The sequence below is a fragment of the Diorhabda carinulata genome, chromosome 10 (genome assembly GCF_026250575.1).
Source record: "Diorhabda carinulata isolate Delta chromosome 10, icDioCari1.1, whole genome shotgun sequence".
Taxonomy (NCBI): Eukaryota; Metazoa; Arthropoda; class Insecta; order Coleoptera; family Chrysomelidae; genus Diorhabda; species Diorhabda carinulata.
The window spans coordinates 7439320-7463953 of NC_079469.1; the positions used below are offsets into that span (position 1 = coordinate 7439320).

Here is a 24634-nt window from a genome sequence, read left to right on the forward strand (position 1 = left end):
TTTCACTGTCCATCTAATTTTCCATAGCCTTCATGTGGAACTAATCTATTTTCCAATGATTGAGGTGTTTGTCCTAGGTTAGAAGTCTCACAATTATCACAAGGAAACTCATATAGAGAGGGTCCCTCATAATATAAATATTTCTTAACTTGTTAAGACTAGTCTCTAATTCTTTGGAGAGTACAGACTTCATATTCGTATCTCGGAAGCTCTAGTAGCGCTTTTCCATAACGCGTATGATGCATACGCTCATATCTCCAGGAAATAGGTCCAGGTGATTATGAAAAAAGTTTTATGCTTATATGGCACCATATATTTTTTAATTGTAGCAGATTCAATATAATTTTTAGAATTTCATTTTCCGTGAAAATTCCGCATCACAAATACGAAAGCTGTTCAAGCCTTTAGCTCTAGCTTAGAATTTCTAAATTGAGTATCTTTCGTAAGTTGTCTAGTTTGGGGGCCATCAAAAATATCGTCTAAAATTTGTTTCATTGCTAGTTGAGAAACTTCTTGGTAAATGTAAGAAAAGAAGCTCCCGTCTTTATCTAATGATTTAACAAACTTTCATGATGGATCATTTTGTCACAAGCTAGCAATAAATTCTGAAATATATTTGTCTTCCGAAGCTCCATATTTTCTCTCAAGGGCCAGTTTCTTGGCCCCTCCCCCTCCCAATGGTTCTGTTTAGCTCTACTGTCCCAAAGACATATGAAACAAGAAAACTTGGATCAACTATTTTGTTGACCGAGAAGAATGCTCACCATTTTCAAATTCACACTAATTTGCCACTTATGTTCATTGTATTGTATTTTGTTAAAGGTACCCCAGCGTATTCATTTCCATTATGTAATACATTTTTTTGATATCTGGACAAGAGGTGATACCGTTTTTTTCAGGAGAAAACGTTGCAATTCTTTACTTCTTTGACGATACAAGCTTATTTGAAATTCTAAGGCAAGCAAATTTTTTTCTTTCACTCTTGATGCTAACAATTCTGAAGCTTGTTTAGAAAGATTCATATCTCCTACAAGATCATCTAACTCATTTTGGAAAAAGCACTTTGACTCATTTGACATACCTTTAAAATTAACATTATGAACATAGTCTTCTTTCAAGTCTATACACTTAGTCTTTTGCTTCAATATAGGCTTGTACGTTCTCATCTAATGAAAATATTTCTCCTGCCTGATTAAGAACCATACAAAAGGGATGTATTGGTATTAGTTGGGTATTGATCTAATCTGGCCCTCAGATTGGGTCTATAAGGTTGTTGGTCCAATTCGAAGTGCAATCCGTGGATTTCAGCCATGACGATCACGGAAGGGTAAGAAGGTGCGATGTTCTGATATAAAAATACTTTCCTGACTATCCCAAAAAACGGTAGCAATCACTTTTTCGGTCAATGGGAACGTCTTTGCCGTTAGGATGCAGGCTCACCTTTTGCTATCCACTATCGACTGTTTTCTCATTTCAAGATGGTAGATATAGTTTGCTTAAACCATATAAAGACCTGAAAAATGCATAATTCTTCGGTCAGTAAGTTCTATTGAGAAGTCAATAGCTTCTTCTATCTCTCCAATCTTAATCCCACGGTCATTCAGTTTTGGGGCGTCCCGAATGCTCGTCGTGGACCAAGAAGCTCCTACGGCCACGTTTGAAATAAAAGTCAGTGGAATCTAAAGAAGATCTTTACCTATAGCAAATTGATCTACAAAGTTTAATATCACTCAATAAATTGTTTTGAAGTATTATTCATTAATTGTGAAAAAAGTTTAATTTTCTGCAATTGTCTCAACAAATCATTAATGTAGAAATTGCACTAATTCTTCGTCCCTACAATATAACAAGTACTCTTCAAGTAACAAATTAAATTTCAATTTGTATAAATTAATTGGAACGAACGTTATACAAAAAGACGCAATATACGTTTTTACAATTTTCTGTTTACAATTTCGCTCGACAAGCTTATTTCTGGAAAGCTCAGAAGTTATTAAATGTTGTTACTAAGTCTCTGCGGTAATACTGCAAAACTACGCAAGAACCATTATTTCAAATCTTTCCTCGACTGGCAGTATACTTTTTAGAGATGGGTTTCACTTCAAACAACAATTACAGCCATCCATCAAGTGTAACGACTCCAACAATATCGCTAAAACTCTCAACAATTTCTGAAACAAACATTTTTTGTCTCGTTATTTGTCATAAACAATAATTTTAATAGAAGAAATTCGTAAATTCGTTAAATTTGATCGATTTGTTATTTGATAAGAAACGGAAACCAATCAGTTACGAGTGACGTCACTAAATAGTAAAGCTATTTACTTCATTTAATATTGTTGTTGTTTTGGCTATCAATGAATCAGTAACATTATTTTCTTGTGATTCACAGACTAATTTATAGATTTTTACCTAAGCGTGTTTTTATTCCGTGTATTTTCATTGTCAATTAAAATTATTTACAATGGAAAACGTATAGATCCAGTTTACAATGCTGGAGTAATTATAGTGCCAGGTTTCCTGGTGGATACTATTTGCTAGAAGATTTTTTCTTTCATTTTTTAACATTGAAATTATAATATTTGAGCTATTTAAGTTAAGTTTTCATTTCATCATCTCAACAATATTCATTATAAAGTTAGAAAAATGAATATAACCATTTATTCTTACATCAAAGTGATGCAAAAGTTGTAGTCGATAATATCTCTGATGTCTTCATATAAGTTCTAACCACTTTTTTCCTATAGGAACGCTAATAAAGAGTTTTTAAGGTGGTTCCAGTAAAGTGTTAGTACACTGAGACACTATACACTATATTTATAACGTTATTGCATCGCCATATTGTTGATTAACTTTTTTGTGGAAAGCTTAAGCCAAAAACTTGATTTAAAGTCTATACATTTTTATATACGCTTAAACCAATTCTGATATCGAGGAAACATGGTTTTGAAAGTATTCAAGAGCTCCCTGAGAGCAAGAAAAAGTCATTGTGCGATAAATCGGGCAAATTCGAGCAATACACTAATTAGATATTTTTGTCTATCAAATATCCATTTTTTTACGTGATTTATAAGAACAGACATTTATCTGGAACATATATTTATCACATAAGCGATTCTACGCATTGTTTTTGATTAAGGCCTTTATAAAATCATAGAAAATCATCCAACGTAACGTTCTATTTTCTAATTTATATGAAATTTCTATTTTTGCTTTCACTTTCAACAACTTACTCATTTAATTTCTAGGTTATTCTAGGAATTCTATTCTAGGTTCTCTCATATCTTAATTTGGTCGGGAGAAATGAATGATCTGGTGGTTCTTTAAGAAGCCTCCTGTGTAATATTCTTAGCTTCATTTGATTTTCCAAATGGATCTTATGGTGAATATCCAAGGTACTCTATAACATCCACTATAAAGTCTATAACGAAAACTTGTATACCTTGTGTAAACTCATCACGTTAATTGCCAATCCAAAATAACTCGTCTTGATTTTGTAGGTATCAATGAGTAAAATTACCATTACATGGCAATACTCTTTTAGCTATTCGTAGATTATGCAAAAGCTATAGATAAGGTTCGCAACTAAATTAAATGAAAGTTAAAAAACGTATATGTAACTTATTATGGGCAATTTTCATATTGAACCTTTTGAGTATCATATTTTGTAATTAAAGGAAAGCCTGTTCAAAATTTACACCCGAGTCTGGCCATTATTACCGATATTTCAGTCATCTGTTGGAGTCATCCTATCGTATCTCATATTTATGTCAAATTAACAATTAAATAGATATATTTAGCTCGGTTATTTGGCTATCACGACGGAATAATCTCAGTAACTGCTCCAGCTACGCCCAACTCTATGAATAAAAGCTTTTCTTAGAAAATATGGTCTTTCTTCTGCTTCAAATTAAGCCGAACAAAAACTATAAAAGCTCCATTATGAAAGTGGGGTTGGTTCTCAAAAGAACAATCAAGTGAGAAGGAACTGAAAGCAAGATGAGTATTTCAAATAAAAGCCGGACACTTCTATTGTGTATGCACTCAAAAATGATCAGACTTCACAATTAGTGAAGGTATGTATACTCAATGTCATAACAGAATTTCGATTCGAAGCTTTCGTAATTCAAAATAAATGAAATGTAGATGGATATATACAAGGGACGTATGAAATGTTTAAACAAACAAAAACATGAAAGAATGTTGAATTTCCCTGTAGATTTGACTCGAAATTTAAATATATACCGTGAACGGATGCTGAATATAAATTTTCATAGTCAAATTCTAGTTGTGATCCAGCATGAAGTGTGTATAAAAATTGATGAAATGAATAAATAAGTCGAACCGAATGAGAATATGAATTTAAAACTATTTTAATAAATTTTTTCTCATATTCAACTTGAGTAAGTATGAAATTTATAAGCTTCACAAATTATTTAGTATTTTGTTATTCATATAACAAGTTATATGATTTGTGGAAAAATCTTGGGGAAAATAGAACTTAATTTACTTACCTATAAATTGCTTACAAACCAGCAAAACATTTTTTTATCAAAAACTAATAATATGTTATAAAACGTTTTGTTTTTAGCAATAATGTTTTGATGTTTTATCAAATATTTTGGTGTTTTGACCGAAACATATTTCACAATATTAAAACGACATCGACATTTTGTTATTACCATAAAGCGGATACAGAAAATTGGATATCATACTAGGGCAACGCAATTTCCATTAAAGTTGACAATTATTCAGATTTTCGCCAATTTGGAACAGCACACAATTTTTTCCCTTAAAAACAATGAAAACAGGAAAGCTGTAAATAGAATATTTTTCCACTGTAATAATTAAATCTCGTATTCATCAAAATACTACGAGGAGTATTTGTTAAGTAAGTAAAGTTTCAAAATCCCTGTATCGTCATAGTTATTTGCGACTTCAAAGTGCAGTCGGGCTTTGAGTACTACAGACCTAAAAGAGAATAATATTAATCGTGATATCCATGTAGTTTAAGAAGAAAACTTTATTATTCAAAAAGAAATTGAAAGGAAACGAGAAAACAAGAGTGACCCACGATATACCAGGATTAGAACAGCAAATGACATAGTCTGGAACAGACGTGAGGCAATTATGATATGTTTTTTAACTTATGGAAACACAATAGAAGACTTTTAGAAACCTTCACTGTGTTTTACAATCAAAAAGTGGAATCAACGATAATGCCTCTTCAATTACGGATAATCAAACCCAAGATCAGATCAGAGCGTTCAACAACTTCGGTAAGAGTATGATAAGCTACAGTACAACGATCATCATGAAACTCCATACATAGACTATTGATGATACAAGAAATCGATTTATCATTTACTTCCGGATATACCAGAAGTGGCCATTATCTCAGGAAGGCTAACAGATATCGAACCAAGGATAACTTTGTTCGAGAGATCTCATTAAGATCTATCTGTGTGTGAAAAGTCTCATAGAAAGATATTTGTGCGAAAAAAATTCATAATCACGTGGAAATCAGAATGCTCATTTGAATTAATCTTTGTGGATAATGTGAACTTTTTTAATCAAATCAGAATAGTACAAGCTGAAAATACATCCATTTTTAGTGAGTGTATACAGTTAGTGAAATATTTAAGGTATTTAAGTACTTCAAAATTCAAGTTGTGCCGTAGGATTGCAGATGCACTCACAAACAAATAAACAACGAATCAAAGTGCTTTATTCATTTATTAGAAACAAAGTTTTGAACTCAACTGTTATTCTTTTATCATTTTTAACTAAACAACGAAAATACTCGAAAACATAAATGAGTTTGCCTTATTTCTCATGTCAAGCTCCCCGGTAGCTCATTATTTACATAATTGCATTCCAAATCAGTTTAATCTGTAAGCTGCTGATTCTAATTTTCTCAAGAATACAAATTATAGAATTCAAAACATGAATTGTTTTTGCATTAATAAATGATTAAAGAACAAAACATTTATTTTTTTTTTTGAGTTTGTATCTAATTTTTTGCGCTTTCTAATCGTTAAGACTATTTCGTTTCGAGTAACTACTATTTCGTCTTTCGAATTAATCCTCGTATCTTAACATGTCTCTTATTAATTCCCAAATGAAAAGCTGTCTGGGTGATTGGACTGCATTAAAATGTTCCAGCATCGTTTTTCACATGATGTACTTGTCGTGTTTTCATATATCTTTTCTGTCAAACGAGAATCCCTTTTTGTATTCACATTATTCGACCCATGGTGATGAAAAGATAATGTAAAAGAGACAAAATGTTTGCCAACATTTTTCATAATATACATTAGTTTATTAAACCGCGAATACATCCCAGGGTAAATCAAGAAGATTGGTTTAATTAAAAAGTTAAATCTAACAAATATTAATTTATTGTTGAATACAAATAGGATTATCAATGGCTTTTCTTCTATTTCTTTGTATTAAGGTTGTGGGAACAAAAAATCCGTACAAATTGTTTGTTTTAATCCAACTATTTGAAGTTTACTATATGGAATAATGGTTACTACATTATAATTACACACATATTATGTAACTGAATCAGTCGACTCGCTTCCTTAATTTTTCTTTGGATTAAAATATGAAATACTGAATTGAGTTTGCTCAAAATTATCTTTTTCAATTCTTCATTTGTAGTTGCCTTCCAATCTTCAGAATACAAGATTCGTTTCAAGTTTCACCAAAAATTCTGTTGAAGCACATTAGAAATATCACTGATCGAAATATTCAACTCCGTGAAAGCTTCCACAGCGTCTTTTGCATAATGTGCCAAAACACAACATTTTCTTTGAGGTGACTTTGAGGTGACATCCAAACTTCAGCAGACAAAAAATTGATGTTATGAAGATTTCCAATTTTCGATTTTTATATCATTTGTATCTCTTCAGAATATTTAGGTGCCGATTTTATTGATATATGAACTACATTCTGTTCCTTTAAAATGTCGCTCTGATATTTCTTAAGGATTAGGAATGTTCTGCTCAATGATTCCCAGTGTGGCTCTAACAATAGCTTCTCTCTTCTTTTTCGGCATTTTTCTGGTTTTCTAGCTGATCCAAACTTTTTTCAATTGTAATACCTGCCTCAACACGCCGACAGATTCTTTGTCTGGTTATTACCATGCTTGCAAAGTGATTACCCGTAAACGACTTTAGATATTAGCTTCTTCTAGAGTGATATAGTTCATACTTGGTACATTTGAATACTGCCAAATTAAAAGAAACAATTACATTCTCAGATAGCACCTACTTGATTTTTATTTCATTTGTTGCTTTTTAGAATACGTAGATGACGATTTTCTTGATTTTTTAACTACTACATCTGATCCTCAAGAATGTCGCACCCATGTTTCTTATCGATTATGAATTTTCTGTCCAATTTTTCTCAAACTGACACCGCTTTAACCAAAGCTTCCCTTTTTTTTGGTATTTTTTGACTTTTCTTCAATCGAAATACCTCTCTCAACACGCCGATATTTTCCGGTTTTTTATTGATTGGATTATTTCACGGTTATTTTTGCTTCTTTCCATGTTATGCATCTTTTCTCAAGTATATTATATAATCTTGAGTCTTACATTCTTTGTGAATGACCCCACCAACTCAACTGTCTTTGTTCAATGAATTCCATAAGTGACATAATTTCCAGATCTTTGCTCTATAAACTTTTAATTTTGTACTTCTTGAGACTTCTCTTACTTATTTATTAGGCGGTTGTTTGTGCAATGATATGTATTGATGACGTTTCTAATTCGCTTAGCAGTTTCTGCGTCTTCATTGTCTATATTTTCGATTTCTGTTCGAAGATATTTAAATGTTCTCAATTCTATGTCCCTATATTTCTTTGTTTATCATTTGTTGTTTGAGTGCCATAACTGCAGTCTTTTCTACATTTATTCTCGTGCCAAATTTCTTTAGTGTGTTGTTCCAAATATCAAAGTTTGTCTGTAAATCTTGGTTGTTTTCTACAATAAAAACTATGTCATCAGCCTATGCTCCTCCAAATATATCACTAATTGCAGTTTTTTGTATCCAACGCACATTTTCTCTATCTTGACTGTACAAATATTTATTATATCATCTAGATATATGTTGAAAAGTAATGGACCCAATCCCCCCCTTGTTTTACTTCTTTTGTGGTTAGGAAACCTTCAGAAATTAGGTTTTTACTAATAAAATGATTCACACATTTTTTATATAAGCTCATGATTGCATTTCGTAAGTCGACATTCTTTTTAAACTTTCCCATATTTTTACCCTCGGTAGTCGCTTTCCCCATATCAATAAATCCAAATAACGCGTCTTCACCTCGTCAGCCAGCTTTATCTAAATTTGTTTAATGGTAAATACGTGATCTTGTACACTTCTACATTAGCGTAATCCACTTTATGTATCATTTATTGTATTTTCTATGTTTGTTATCTAATATCTTTTCATAAACTTTCATAGAAGTACACAGTAATTTTATTCCTCTGTAAACTGCCAAATTACGAGAAACAATTAATAACTTTCACAGTAAACACCTACTCCTGTCGTCTTTAGCTACATCAGAGCGAGTACTAACTTCTCTCAAAATGTTTCTTCAAAATAAAAGATTTGCACCTTATATATTTTTCTTCGAACTTCTCAACCTACTCATTTGCTTCATCACCAATAAGCAACATTTTTTAGAACGAAAATCACTTCTGCTCTAGTCCGACGTAGACTGATATTTTAAACATAAGTTTTTGAATCCTTTGCAATTCTTTCAATGAATTTCTACGTGTATATAATTTACATCACAGCTCGTGAACTATATATATATATATATATATATATATATATATATATATATATATATATATATAGAGATATTTCGCTTCTTACATAATCAGCAAACCCATCATCTCAACACTTGAGTAGATCTACCTTTTATCAAAAGTATCAAAATTGAAATATTCCATTTTACATTTCAACCGACAAAAATAAACATCAAAGCCCTAAAGACGTATATTCACTCCCAAGACAACGTTCATATTCCGATATTATTCGAGGTCATGTAGATATATAGACTAAGGTACTAAGTTATAAGAAGCCTTAATAACTAGGGAATGAGTTATGAGAGGCATAAATAACTTTAAGTATATCAGTGGCAAAGAAAACTTGAAGTTACTCAATCAAAGAATCTATTTGTGGTATAAAATATATGGTGTTCCAGTTAAAAGAAAAAAAAGGATGAAAGGTGCGAATCTCTGTCCACCCTGTATACAAAAAAGAAAATATAAGAACTCAATATAATACAGAGGTATTCTATCATACTAAGAAACTTAGTTAAAATCATTTTTATATTAAACTTAATTTTGAGATAACCTTCTCCCTATCTCTAGCACGCATGAGATCGATAGGAACCTCTGGTAACTTATTCTAAGTGGTAACCCAATATCACCAATAAAATTTAGTTCTGTGGGAATTATTGTTATTTCACCACTATTTTTTGCGTAATTTGACTGGACTATTGGTAAATGTCGCGGAGATGTATTACAGAATGAGCCTACGTTACATACAAAGAAATTTCGACTATCCTCTCCTGATTCCCCGACGTGTTTAGTTTCAAATTGTTTTCCCAAGTTTAGGCAATTTTTCAACTTTAATAGATTGCAGAATGAAGCAGTCTAACTTTTTAATTGGTTCGCCATTCTTCCTTTGGTTCCAAACAAAAAATATATGTGTGTATCAGCCTTCAATTTGTTACACGTCAACTGAAATCCCTTTTAAAAAATTAGTGCATCAGCTGCTCGCTTCAATAACGCCACGAGTGACGAGAAAGAAATGCAGGGAAGACGCGTCGCAAATCCCAAAATCCCCAGAGAAAAGCCCTTTCTGTCGCAGTGGCCACACATAAGCGTCTACACAACTTATCAAAATTTATATATAGGCAAGAGAAAAATACGACGCAATGGAAAAAAAAACAGAAAAAATGTTGTCTGTGAGAGAATTTTCTGGAGATGAATAATAGTATATTCATGTTAAAAATGACTTTTATAGGGTGGGCAGCTGTTTGTATATCCATCTAACTTCACTCGACGTTTATCATGGATAACCGTTAAAATGAGAGCAACATGGAAAATAATATTGGAATAGTTCCAAAAACTTATAAGTTTATCCCAGATTATATTCTTATCATCATCAAAAAGAAAGTCGTTCCAAAATCGACTGAATGTTGAAGAGTTTTACGAGCTAAAAGACAATAAAAAGATATCCAAAATACTCAACAGTTTTCAACTGTCTTGGATCGTATATTTTTTTCTAGTTTGTTTTTGAAAACAAAATGTTTTCTTTAATCAAATTTCACCCAAAAGTTTATTATATCATTTAGAAATGGAATTAGGTATTGAAAATGGACAAAAAGAAACAATCAGAGGACTGGTTTATGCAAGAGGAATAGTTAAAACATTGTTATAAAAGTATATAATGAAATTAGGAGACTGCAACAATTTTGGTTCATGGAAATGGGATAAAATAGCAATGCATATCGTAGGCCTGAGTCGCAAACCAAGTAAATCTGTTTTTCCCCTATAAGATCATTTTGATTCCATTAGATAGATGATTTCTGAATGTATTTAACAGAAAAACTTAAAGACTCAAAAAAATATAAGTCAAAATAAAAAACCTCACAACTCCAAACCCCATTATGTTCAAAGCTAACCGCACTCCGTGTTAATTAACTTTTTTGCTTTTATTATTTTTTCCAAAACAAGTCAAGTCTCCATTCAATTTTTTTCATCGCTTCATCATCACTTAAAGAAAAGATTTTGCAAAATAGAAGAATAAAGAGAAAGTAGTGAACAAAAAAATCGTAACTCAAAGATAATATAAAAACAAAAGAAATTAAACTGAGAATTGGAGATCCAAACTTATAGTTAGACATCGTAATTTTATAAAAAAAAGCAAATTTTAACAATTGTTTTATTTTTCTAAAAAACATTGCTAAAAATATACAATTTTCCTACATCCTGCCTCTATCTCTACATATCTCTAAGTATTTGAAACATTGTTGAAGACTTTTTCCACCAGGTCTTTCAGGCTGCGTGCTACTTTCTCTTCCACATCTTCGACGGAATCATATTTCCTTGTTCTTATGTAGATTTCAATATAAGAAACCGATAGAATTCGCAGGTCCAGCACTAGAATACTGGGAGGCGAATTTCACAAAATTCAAGTGATCAAGCAAATAAATTACAGTTTGAAAGAAGTACAAAACAAGTTTCCAACAATAATTAAAGTGAAAAATGAGAATAAAATAAGGCACTCATGATTTGATATAACCATTTTGCGTGAGTTAAGTAAAGAGAGAAATTGATAGTAAAGGAAATGAAATAGAAATTAGTGAGAAATTTCCAGTAACAGAAAAATAATTCGAATTACTCGGGATATGAATTGAACCTAGATCTATTGACTAGAAACATTTCGAATTAAGCTGTTCTAGAGTCACGTACCGCATTTATAGAGTCACCTAAATTAGAAACCCACAAAGAAACACTCCCGTTCACCTTCCCATTTCGAGCTTATTAAAGAAATGGAAAAAGAAAGGAATAATGGGAAAGGAAAGTCCTACTTAGTGAGCAATTTTCAGGTGACGAAAAAATCATTCGTACTAGGAATCAGACTCAATATGTGGTCAAAAAATACAAACTTAGTTTAAAAATGTCATACAAACCCCCCCCCACACACACACTTTTATAATAGTGACATTAGTTTTCTCATTGTCAGTCTCAGTGTTTTTTGAATGCTTTTTGTTATAAGTACAATATTTATTACTACTAGTAAATCTCATCGGGATAATCGAATATTTTGATTAAATTATTGCATTTTCATTTGTCTTTGACAAGTATACTAAGTTTAGATTAAATCTGATCTTTAAACGTAAGGCATAATCGAGGTGAATAACTTAGTTCCAAACATACAGGTAAAACTAATAAAAACGTGTTCAAAACTAAAAAGAATCCATCAACCATTTCTTCAGGTGAATATAAAAAATGTTACTTCGTACAGTGGGAGCACCAGTGGAATAGATGTTAGCGGGTACCACATGATGCGTCCAATGCTTCCAAGGTTGGACGCTGGTATGATTGAACTCATCTTGTAGTCCTAGTGCGTACGTCATTCGACGAAAGTTTTGTTTCTAACGTTGGCTATAGAAAGTTGGTTTTTTAACCCACCTCAAAGAAGTACCCAACATTGGAACGAAGTTGGAACCAACACTTCTGGAACTTCTACAACACTTCTTCTCCTCTTGCGCTTAAATGCTACGTGTTTTGTATGAAAAATAAAAGTTGCCAGAATCAACCAGTTTGTAACAACCAGCTGTTGTAAGCTGTTCATGACTTTTTTCCACGTTTTCATTTTGTTAGGTAACCTTTGGTAAAGTTCCAGACTTCGTCCAATGTTCAATCAACGTTGGAAATATATGTTGACGCAAACGTTGGACGTATCATGTAGTTTCATCCAGCCTCCCTGCCTCCTTTCAATGTTCAGCCGTAGGCTGGACCGCGAATGTTTGCGCAAACCTTGGACGCATCGTGTAGAACCTGCTTTAGTTTCGGTAATGTTCCAGCCTTTGTCCAACGTTCAATCAACATTGGAAGTTGAATTTTGACGCAAACGTTGGACGCATCTTATAGTATCGGCTTTAGTTGTAATGGAGTTTTATGAAGAGGATTACTTTTTGTTTTTTGAAAAATTTAAAATAAAATCTTTTTTCCAAAATTGCCGAAATTTTTTAGCCTTCTCTTATATACTGCATCATCAGTTGTCGGAAATTTGAACTTCAATATCAATAGACTGAGCCAGGTTATCCAAAACCACATATTACCTCTAAGTATAATCACCAAAATGACATTTGCTTTGGAGTTCAGCTATATTTTCACATTGTGATTGTTAATTATAAAAAATTCGTCTTTCCAAATCTTTCCAAAGAACCAAAGAATGTTTTGTCCGTGTTATTTACTGTTCTTCTCAATAATTCATGTGACTTCGATACAGAATCTCCAGTATTCTACTTGGTGATGCACTGACAAGTTTATCGTGGTTATTGGATGACAATGTTAGTGCCGTTGAGCTTGCTTTCAATCTACTTCGTAATCTGAATCGATTCCGTTTTTACCATTGGCTCCACCTCTCAATTCAGTTCACGATATTTCTAAAAGTTGAATTATTGTATTTATCCTCATGAATCAGTGACAAATCATGACTTTATTTTCCTGTAAATATTTTATGTATGTAACTCACTGTAACTTCTGTTACTACTACTCAAACACCAACGAATTAAACGAAAAGAGAAAACACAGCGAAACGAGATTAGAGTAGATAACAATATGTTCCGTCGGGCAAAAATTACACATTTTTGGTACTTTTTCCATTTAAAAATGGGTTTAATCGCCGACAACCATCCGTTTTAAGCACACTGCAAAAATGTGTTGTCTTTGAAATATTCTCCGCTGGATACGTTTCACTATAATGTAATGTAAACTAATTGTGGGGTAGACATTGTGGTAGCTTAAACGTTTGAGAAATAATTTTCTCATTTTGTCCTAGGAAATTTTTCATTCGGGAACAAAATGAAATGATTTCCAACCAATTTTCAGTTTTCGAGGAAAAAGTCTTCTTTTAGTTAACTCATAAGGAGTGGATGAAGTTGTGTATAAAAAGTCCTTCAATGTAAATTTGAAATTCTCCGTCTACAGTATATGAATGATTAAAATACATAAATACATAAAATTAATAGGTAGTTTAATATTTTCCTTATCGCTTGTCTGCTTTAGTACTCCGACGTCTCTCGTATCGACAGTGCGAAAAAACCTGAACTTGAGCTGCGGTTGAGATGTGGTTTTGCCAAGAAAGGAATAAAGGAACCCAATATCTGGGAGCCTAATAAAAGAAAAGACAATAACTTTGCACAAAAAACTAAAAGCCGGAAGGGAATTCGTCATGGCGTCCGGTTTGTTTCAATAACTGCTGATGCTGAGTTTACTATGAAGTTTCAAGAAATAGTCATTTCAGAAAATCAATAAAGACCCACAATATGTACAACCGAATATATCTGCCAGTTAAGTTGAGGAATGAATTGTCCAATGTGACAAAAAGTGATACTAATGAGGAGCTCAATGACGACCATATTATTACCCATGTTTTGGAAAATAATAATGGTAATAGTGACGAGCCCCCTACTCGAATTTCACACGTTGCCTTTCAGTACATAGAGCAAAATTCAACTTTAACACCTTTTGTGGATCAAGAAATGAAGGAATATTGCAGCTTAGTCTAGAATGTCATTTACCAAACAAAAATCTATAACTGACGATAAAACATATTTCTAATATAATCTAAGTATATAATATATAATATAAATGCAACACCGGTAAACATAGGGAACGAAATGATCGACAGAATATACTCTCGTTGTTACGCTCTAAGGCAGAATCTTGGAATGATCTCCCAAGCTCCGTAGACTCCATAGTGTGTAGAAGTCCAAGATGCCCCCTTCGAACATTATAGTTTTTTGTTTTTATTTGATAAGTTTTAGTCTAATCAACAAAAATTTTCCCACATTCAAATTTTTTCTCATGGAAGTAAAACGAATTTTACGAAACAAAAATTTAATTCAATTAGAAATGTGTGATTGTGTTTTAATATCTCCTGTAATATAATAATCACAATTCATGATTTTTTTTTCAGAATGTCTCTTTATGGCGACCGGTTTCCTTCGCATCTCATAGCATAATTTTCAAGTCATCTTGTATCTGTCGAATTTTTTGCATCAGTCCCAGAACACTTAGTATTTATTACTAATAAAAAAATCGAAAATTCTAACGGTTCTCTACTCAAAAACGAATGCGACTTAACATTGAGAATTTGCACACTGGTTCGCGAAATATTGTAAATAAAACAAAACATTCATTCGTTTGCATTTAATTCAAGAAAGCGAGATTACTTCCTAGTTCCTCGTTGTATATTGAAATTAACGATGAAACCCTAGACCTATGATAACCTGTAGACTACATCAACCGATTTTATCAATAAATTTAAAGTACCATAGCAAACTATGTATCCAAGAAGCAAGGAAACATCATAAAATGATACCAATACCCAAATACCAATGAAACAGTCACCTACAATTCATAATATCTCAAATTTTCTTATTATATCTTATTACCAGGTATTATTATTGAATAAAAACCAGATGAACGACGGAAATAATTGTTATAAAGCAGAATAATATGCTTTATAAAAGCAACGTAGCAAAGGGCAGTCGTAAGCATCACGTTCATCCTCATAACATGAGGCAATAACAATTTACGTAAATTTAATGTACGTTTTGTTGTTACAGGTCTATCCCTAGGCACCGGTTTGGTCATCTTTGTTTCGTCTCTCTCAGAGACTCTGTTGGAAATATCGCAATACCACAAAGAACCGCCATCAGGCCCCGTCTACGACTACCGCTATGGATGGTGCTTTTTCACCGCAGGGCTCGCCTTCATTATGACCAACATGGCGGCCCTATTCTCCATATCTGGCTATCTTAATAGGTTCTCCACAGTTGACGAAATGGTAAGAGAAAATAACAACAAACAGCTTTCAATGGCTTGTTATTTTTTGCGAGCATTCTGGCAATAGTCTGGGGCGTCAATTCATTTGTTTTTACTAGAAAAGTCGAGAAAAAATATTGTTTCAACACAATCGATGGAAATTATAGCGAAAACACGCTTTTATAGTTAATCCAAATGAAAAGTGAGGGAAATAAACGAGTTTTGAAAGCGTCGGATATCAATATCAATCCTCTTAATGTTTTACCAGTATTCATTACGCAAGTTCGTTTGAAAAAATGTCACAAGACATAAATAAATATTTTTACTTTGTACTTTAGTGTTTTTCACAATGATTTCAACTTTACTCAATAGCGGATTTTACAGCTAATCATTAGAAAGTAATATTAATTTTTTTTTCACATTTCTAAAACTATATATTCACTATGAAGTTCTTTTTTTTTGAAAAAATGTTTTATAGAACCAAAAAAAGTTTTTTGCTTTTCTATTCACGTGCCTAATGAAATTGGATCTACCAACCATAGGATTGTAAGCTGCGTTAGGAACCATTGATCTATCGAAATATTTCACATTTGAACAGATAAATAAACAGAATGAAGTAAATTATGATGGACAATTCTAATTTGCTTTATAAAATACTGAAATAACCTAAAAAATACAATAAAAATTTGAAGATTCTTTGAAACTAACAAAGTTTGGTGATTTTATTAAAGAAAAGAAGGTGTATTCTGAATATTGGGATGTTTCCTTAGCTCAATATTATTCAAAATTAACTTTAAAATAATTATCGTAACGTGTGGTGTGATTTTGATACAAACTTTATATTTTCTTAACGATAATTAATCGATATATGTCACAATATTTTATTGGAATGGAATGATGATGAAATTTTTTACTAGAAAAAAGAGGCTTGCACGGGGGATTTTGTAACAATATTTTAATGAATAGCCTTACCTCTTCTTTATTTGGGTATTTCTTTTTCACTCAGGATGGGCAAAAAAATATATTCAAGAGTTTTGGATATCCCTAAACGACTCTCAATTCTAATACAGGATTTTCTGCTTAAATCAAAAACTTAATAATGAAAGCCTATGATATAAATCAAATAAGTTATGATAATGAAGACATTTATACATCTATATTGAGACCTGCTAATGCAAATAGACAGTAAATTGGAATGTATATAAATATTGCTAAGACAAAGTTTATAGTCGTAAGCCATCAGCTATATCTCAACTCTTTACTACAGATAAATGGACAGAACGTTGAAAGGGTCTCCAATTTTAAAAACCTAAGTTGCTACATCACCAAGCAGTTGGACTCGGATAAGAAAATTAGATGCAAGATTGAATCACTGTTTTTAGTAGTTTTAAACAGACGCATGTAGTTCGTGAACTTTTTAGAATAGTTAAATCCGGAAAACTGTCAAACCTCGATCATACCTCAGAGGAAATCGTTATCGGTTCTCAATAATGAAAGGCGAAACAGAGGGCTGCAGGGATAAAGAAAGAAAACAAGTATCCTAGTTGAGGAACATCCGGGAATGTACAGGTATACATAATATCGAACAATTGCTCAGACTGCCTGAAAACAACGATCAGCTCTCCATTGTAATTTCCAACGTCAGGAGAACTTGACAAAGCACAATAAGAAGAAGAAGAATTGAAACCTGATGATCTGCTGATTATTGGTTCACCTGGGTATTATTTGTTGATAGACAGATACGCTCTAAATGATCCCTTAAAGGTATTTTTCTATTCCATCTTAGTATCCCGTATATATATCTTATATCTGTGTTGTTGATTCGTAATTTTTTTCAGACGATAGCCCTATTACTGTTAACAAATTTTTTGTTTCATCCATCTTCCTTCGGTTTTTGTGGAGCTCCTTAGAGTGTATGAAGCTCTTGTTCTCTTTTTTAGCGATGATTACTATATCGTCCCCAAACGCGATATATGTTGCGTTCTAAATAGTACCATTCATGCTTCGGTACTACTTTATCTATTGTGATATCCACTATGAACTTGAATAGTAGATGTGCTCTATTTTTTCCGATATCTACAATGATCATCTACTTGGTATAATACACTCAATTTAACCACAATGTCTGAATTCATAAACGCAATCTTTTTTAGGGTTATATGCCTTTAATATTCTCATGGGCATTTTATTCATATTTCAAATGATGTCGTGTCTTCTTGACTCCCAAACTTTCTTGATCTATTTCTCATTTTTCATCCGTTTTAGGAAATTTTGTGAGTCAAATGTTTTCTTCCATTTTTTTCATTATATCTTTATTTCGTATTTTCTATATTTTTCTATCTACCAGCACTTTTCTTATGTACTTCATATCCGCTTCATAGATTGTATTTTGTCACCAGGTTGAACCAGGTGTATATACGAATTCAACGTTATCTTTATTTGATTCGATTTCTTCTGTAACCATCCTAAGTTCATCCTTTTCAATTAATCATCCTTTGATTTATCAAGCTTCTTTTTCTACAAGGTATTTCTTATTTATATACTATACAACCTCAACAGTTCAAAGAATATTCGTTGTTATCAAACCTTAAGAATATGTCCTTTTCCGCACTTTGACAACGTGTCATGAAAATATACCGTAAACTATTCTGTAATTGTAATTGTCGGTTTATTTCTGCAGTTAACACGTCTTAAAAAGCTTAACAGTGAAATTTCCGGCACTTTAGAACCAGAATTTGGGATTTATGAGGAAGGAAGATAAAATAAGTGATTATAAATGCTGCGTTCTCATATATAACTATTTCTAGTTGCTTAGAAATATTTATGGGATCTTTACAATTCGATTCTTCTCTTAACTTATAAATATACTTCAGCTTTTCGTATTCGAACAAATTCTAGTAAACACTACAATCCTTAAATTTACATTATTCTGTAAACGACCCATTATTCCAAATTAGATTTTAGTAGGATCTGAATCCGCAAATTTCATAGGAAATTCAGATATTGTAACCACTTCGACACACTGAATTCATATAATAATGTTAAGGAAAGAGCTCTGGATGACTAAGTTATTTTCTGCTCTGTTTTATGAGTAGGAGGTAAGAGAGATTGAGTGAGTAGAAGTGCGATAAAAGTTGTTTGTTGGACTATACTTTTAGAAAAAAAGATAAAAGTGTACATTAAGATAAAGTAAAATATCATAGTCTTTACCGATTACTAAAATAATTCAAATTTTAGTTTTATGGAATATTTTTGTGATCTCTAGTCTCAACGTTATAGATAATCATCTTCATTTTATAATTAAATTAAGCTCATAGTCAAATTACGAGGCTTGTACCCTAAGGTCTCATATTTTCTAGTCGCTCAAGATCGTGCTATTTCTTTTCAATTCAGTGATGTGAGTACCGTTATTCTATAGTTTTTATCCATTTATATCAGAATTATGGCTTGGTAGCCTGAAATTAATAGATAATAATCCTTAATTTATAATTAAATCGATCTCAGTATAGTCAAATTACGAGGTTTGTACCGCTGTAGTCCAGTTTTCAATTCATTGATATGAACAATATTATTCTGTAATTTTTATCCATTTTAATACGGTCATTTCGTTTCTAGCTTTATATTTCTAGCTTTGATCGCCCTGCAGCATTTGTAACCATGTCTGATTTTTCATTAACTTCTGCCTGACATTTTTGTAAATATGTTTTTCGCGGAGTTTTCGTGTAAAGTTTCGTCCTTCGCCGAATTTTCATCGAAATTCATCTTTATTATTTCCATGTTCCATTCCACGTCTTCATTATTTCCATAAATGTTTCGTAAGGTCAAGTCTTATTTCATTTATTAGTCTCAGAAGGGAAATTCCATTAAATTGCATGTTGAAAATCTCGAGAAACTCCAAGGAGTAATTTTAAGGACGAATTGATAAGGGAAAACTATATTGGTATCACTTTTCTAGGTACAGATTTCGATTGAATTCGATAATAAAAAACAACATTGAAGCGAGTTTCATATTATTACATATTAATTGAACTAACAAGAAGCTCATCCGACTAAAGTGAGTGTATTGAGGTGAATAAAATCACTTGCAAACAGAAAATAAATGAACAGATCTCAGAATAGTATGTAAAAACTTTAAAAGCGAAGAAGAAACCCATAAAACGAATATGACTAACCCGCAAAAAAAGAGAACGAAACAACTAAAGCAAAGTGGAAAACTGAACACTGTCTATTTAGAAGGTTTATATAAATATAATTCCCAAGGAAATAAAATAGTAATATTTAATATAATTCGAATAAAACAAATTCGTTTGCACCTCATGAATATTTCTTAGTGGCCTCCTAAATACCATATATAAAAACTTGAAGTTCTTTTATGAGAAAGTAGACGTTCGTACTTATTAGAATATTTATCTCAACTTAACAGTTACTTAAATCGTACCAACAATAGCTTAAGTCGTTCTATTATTGAATAATAATAATCTAGTGAAGAAGGGTGAAGCTAATATACTAGTAAAAGTCTTTCAATGGAATAGGGTCTTTCTTTGTAGAATTTATGAGATATAGTTGCTGAAAAACGGAAAATCTGCTAGAGAATTAGTCTGGCGAAATCTTCTAGGATATGGCACTTGAAAAATTTCTTCGGCACATTAATGTTGTGACTTAATAAGGTTTTTGTTGTAATAACTTCTGGCTGTTAAGGTTGGCACTGGAACATGCAAGGGTATAATCTTTCATGAACGTTCATAACCATATTTACCTGCTATTTTCTTGTCCATCTTAAAACAAGTGCGTAGTCAGAGGACTTCTTGTTCTCTTCTTCGTACTTCTCTAATGTTTCCTGGAAGATATTGAATCTTCTCTAGGATTTTTTTATAAGTTTTCGTCTATTTTCCTCTGTTTTCAACTATTATTCTCACCATATTTATTAGTTGATTAAAAATGTTAACAAATTTTGATAATAAAACTACTGACATAACCTACACATTTCTACCATTTCAGTTTATCTAAACAACCCAATAAAATAGATTGTAATAAGAAAAATTCGTAGTTTATAAAACATTTCTTTCCAATTATTTTTGCTTCACAAAACGGGACCACAATTCACAAGTCATAATCTGTTATATTTACCTGCAATTGGTAAGTCAGCCAATATTCAATAGTCAATAATGTTCCACCACGATAATAAAAGAGAAAGAGAGAGATTCGTTGGACAATTTTTAGGTATGATAAGGTAAATTTTTTATGGGAGGAAAGTTTATTGGAGATTGGCCCTGATATAGGAGCTGCTCCTCTGCAGGGCTACAATAATACATCTTACATAGTATGTAAAAGTCTTTGAATATCCATTCTATTCGACTCATTTGACTTTCTTCGCGTGCGGTGACTGTTATCGATTGTTGATTCCATTGTTGACTATCGTAGTGACTATCATTACTTTATTGACTGCAGAGGAGAATAGCTGAGTTGTTGATTTCCCTAACCATTTACTGGGATTTTTTAACCACGATGTTATCTTGTCGATTATATTAATATGCACTACCAAATGAAGACGATCGTACTTTATAGGGATGCCAAAGAATTCTAATTTAAGTCTGTTTCTAATGTTAACTATTTCAAAAGTTTTGTACATACGTTCAAGATCCTCAGTGTTTGTAGCTCTATCTACATAACTTATCTTTAGAATACGGCGATTTTCTGTGAATTTCCATGCGACTACATCGAATGAGAGCACAGGCAAGATATAACATCGTGCCATTCTCATATGGAAATTAAAGTAAAGATCTTGGCTGCAAAAGATTTTTCTTAGTATGATAAAACTTGCTCTTTGAATATTATTGTATCGTATCTCCTTTCGTGGATTTCTTTTATTGTTTATTGCGGATCTCAGGTACGTTAATTTTTCTACTATTGCTGAGTAACTAATCGTGATTTTTCCTTCTGGTACATTTTGTTGTTTAATTATGACTATATATTTGTATTGCACTTTAGTTTATAATTTTGACAGATTATAACAAGATAGTCTAAAAGCCTCTGAAGCTCTTGAAACGAGCTGGATATTGAAAGAGTATCATCAGCGTAGTGTATATTAAGTAAATCATCTTCATCAGCATTCTCTAGAACTATTCAATATTACTCCTGAGTACAGATTGAAAAGTAATGGAGATTAAATGCAACCTTGTCTTATTTTTCTTCTTATTACAACTTGAGGGAAACTTTGTTAATTTATTCGAGCTCCAGTGACTACATGCCTGTAGATTTTAGCAATAATGCGTATATCTTTATCATCTATAAGGAACTTTTTCAGAATTTCAAGCATATTATCATGTCTTACTTCCTTGAACGCTTTTAACATATATATATATAAACGTCGTGGTTCATATTCCTACATCTTTGCATGTTTTCTTGTTACTCTTTAATCTGAAAAAACATATACATGAAATAAATAAAGAGCATTCCAAAAGATGACTAGCCTCAAGCTCTTATGTTGTGAAATCAATTGCATTGATGTGGGTAATAATTACTTTGAACATAAATAAAATCATTTTTCTAAAAATATTTGTAATTTACTCGTAACTAAGAATATATTGTATCTCGTATTCTATGTTCTACCACCAACAAATAATCCACAAACGATATGTGTCTGGAGTAGACACACTTAATATTGTGGCTCTAATTGAAGAATTGATGGCTCAATTATTTTGAAATCGTGCTTTTTTTCATATTCATGGACAGCAAAAATATGATTAAAAAACAATTGTTCGGCTCGTTTAACTTCTTGGCCTCATATTGAAACTCAGTTTAACCAATAATGGTTAGATATTGTTGGAGTTAATATTAAGTTAAGAAAGGGTTTATTCTCAGCAATTATTCTTTTTAGTGAACTATTATCTGTAATCGTACTTGAAAAACGTACATAAATAATTAAATGATAATAATTCGATAGAACGTGATCAAATTTAATCGCAAAAAGTAATAAAATCAACACACACGACTGGTCTACACAAAACTCTCACATATTCACATTAAATCAAAAACAAATATATCAAATTGTGATATATGTCAGAAAAATATTAAACTATTCAATATTCACTGGCAGACTGTTCATAATATGGAATAAAAAGAAAAACTGATGGAATAAAAAAACAACTTATCATCCGTAATCGGAGAAATGGAAATAAAAAGTGTTACAGTTTGTTTTCCCATGTTTTGGCGTCTAGGTTATGGCAAACAGATAAAATAATAAAAATATGTTATCATATTGTATCAACAGTATACAGAAAGTGTAGAAAAGGACTCGCCATTAGTTGGATTTGTTCAACTACTAACAGTTAGTATTCGCTAAAAAAAATTCAATTCTCACTAAATTAATATGCTTTCATCTGTCAAAATGCCATGTATACGAGGTTTGGCTATTAAATAACGGGACTCTAGGTATACATTTTCACATTATTGGCATACCGAGAAAGAAAAAACATGTGGCATCTACATATTGATTTTCTTCGATTTTCGTGATTTGAATTACTTGTGTTTTATTCTATTAAAACAAACAAATAAATTATTTGTTTTGAATTAAGCAGTTCTAATAGTAAAATTATGTAGGCTTGAAATGCACTATAAATATTCATAATTTACCTATAATTTTATATCAATATATATACGTACATAGTACGCGAGTAGATGAGATTTTCTATTTTCAAAACCCTAAAGGCGTGTTCTCATGCAGCGAATAATTCGCTACGAATAACTGGCTAATGTCAGCTGTCATCGAAAATTTGTTGACAGTTTAGAAAATAGTGATTGTTGATGTTGCGGTTATAATTTCGTGAGGCAAAAAGGATAATCAAGTTTATTACTTCAAAAAATTGTTCATAATTATTATGAATTATGTAGAAAATTGGCACAATCCTATATAATTACATTTTTCGTCAGTTGATTTATTGCTGCAGTATTGCCTTCTCTTTTATTAGAAACGGGTGTTTAATTTCCTCGTTCCAAGCAACTTCAACTTAGTATATTAACTACGTTAGAATCTGTGAAGGTTGGACAGTTTCTTTCACATAATATCCCACATATGGGATTTAAATTAGATTACTAATGATAAAAAAATTAAATTTTAGTTTAATCACACTTTCTCCAACAGCTGGTATGATGAAAACCGATGTCCACACATTTCACTAACAAGCAGAATCGATTGAATATCAAATCTGAGCTCAGTTTTGATATCAGTTTTCATACATAATTCGATTAATTATTGTAATGTTATTGTTCAGCATATTTAATTCGGGTAATTTCTCTTTGAAGGTTGATAACATTTTCCTAGTCCCCATAGATCCATTAGAAACTCTTGACTGAATAAAATGAGGACTACTGTCGATCTAAAAACATACATATAATGTACTAGAAAGGGAGAAATTTAGGGGTAATAAAAATGTTCCAAGTTTTCTTGACTCTTTATTATAGAGAGGTCCTGCACACTTTTTCAAAGGGCTATTTACGACATCCCGCTTATTCTGGTGGCGTAAATAGAAAAGAAATGGAAAAACTTTTTGGAATAGGAAGCCATTTGAATCGCGACGTTTTATATTATGGAAAACAGGAAAGTTGGGAACAATTTGTTTGAAATAAAACTAACCCGTTCCGCGTTATTGCTAAAACTTTTGTTGGGAATTAAAGTTTTTTCTCTGTGTTTTCGACATGTCAATTCCAACACTAGGAGATTAATGTACTTAGAAATATGACAAGCACTGAACAAATAATAATTTTCCATAGTGTTACTCTACATTTCCTCAATTAAAAATTCAGTATATACCAAAAACCAGTTTTTTACTTTGATCAAATTAAAAATATTTGGTTCATATTTTTAAAACTATCACAATTACAAACAAGATATTTTTCTAGTCTATATGTTTGATTGTGCGATTTGTGTAGTAAAATATAACGCGTAACGTTCAATATCATCAATGCTCGACAAAAACCCATATTACTGACTGGGGTGTCTTTGATTAAGGGCTAGAAATTGCATAGATTTGAATTATACCTCAATA

General features: G+C 31.8%; 1 protein-coding gene across 1 annotated transcript in view; it reads left to right on the top strand.

Moving 5' to 3' along the window:
- LOC130898484 (voltage-dependent calcium channel gamma-5 subunit-like) overlaps positions 1–24634 on the top strand; it is a 262875-nt gene that overhangs the window by 204461 nt on the left and 33780 nt on the right. The window contains exon 5 of the mRNA XM_057807825.1: positions 15392–15612. Coding sequence (XP_057663808.1) covers positions 15392–15612 — 221 coding nt within the window. The remainder of the gene's footprint in view (positions 1–15391; positions 15613–24634) is intronic.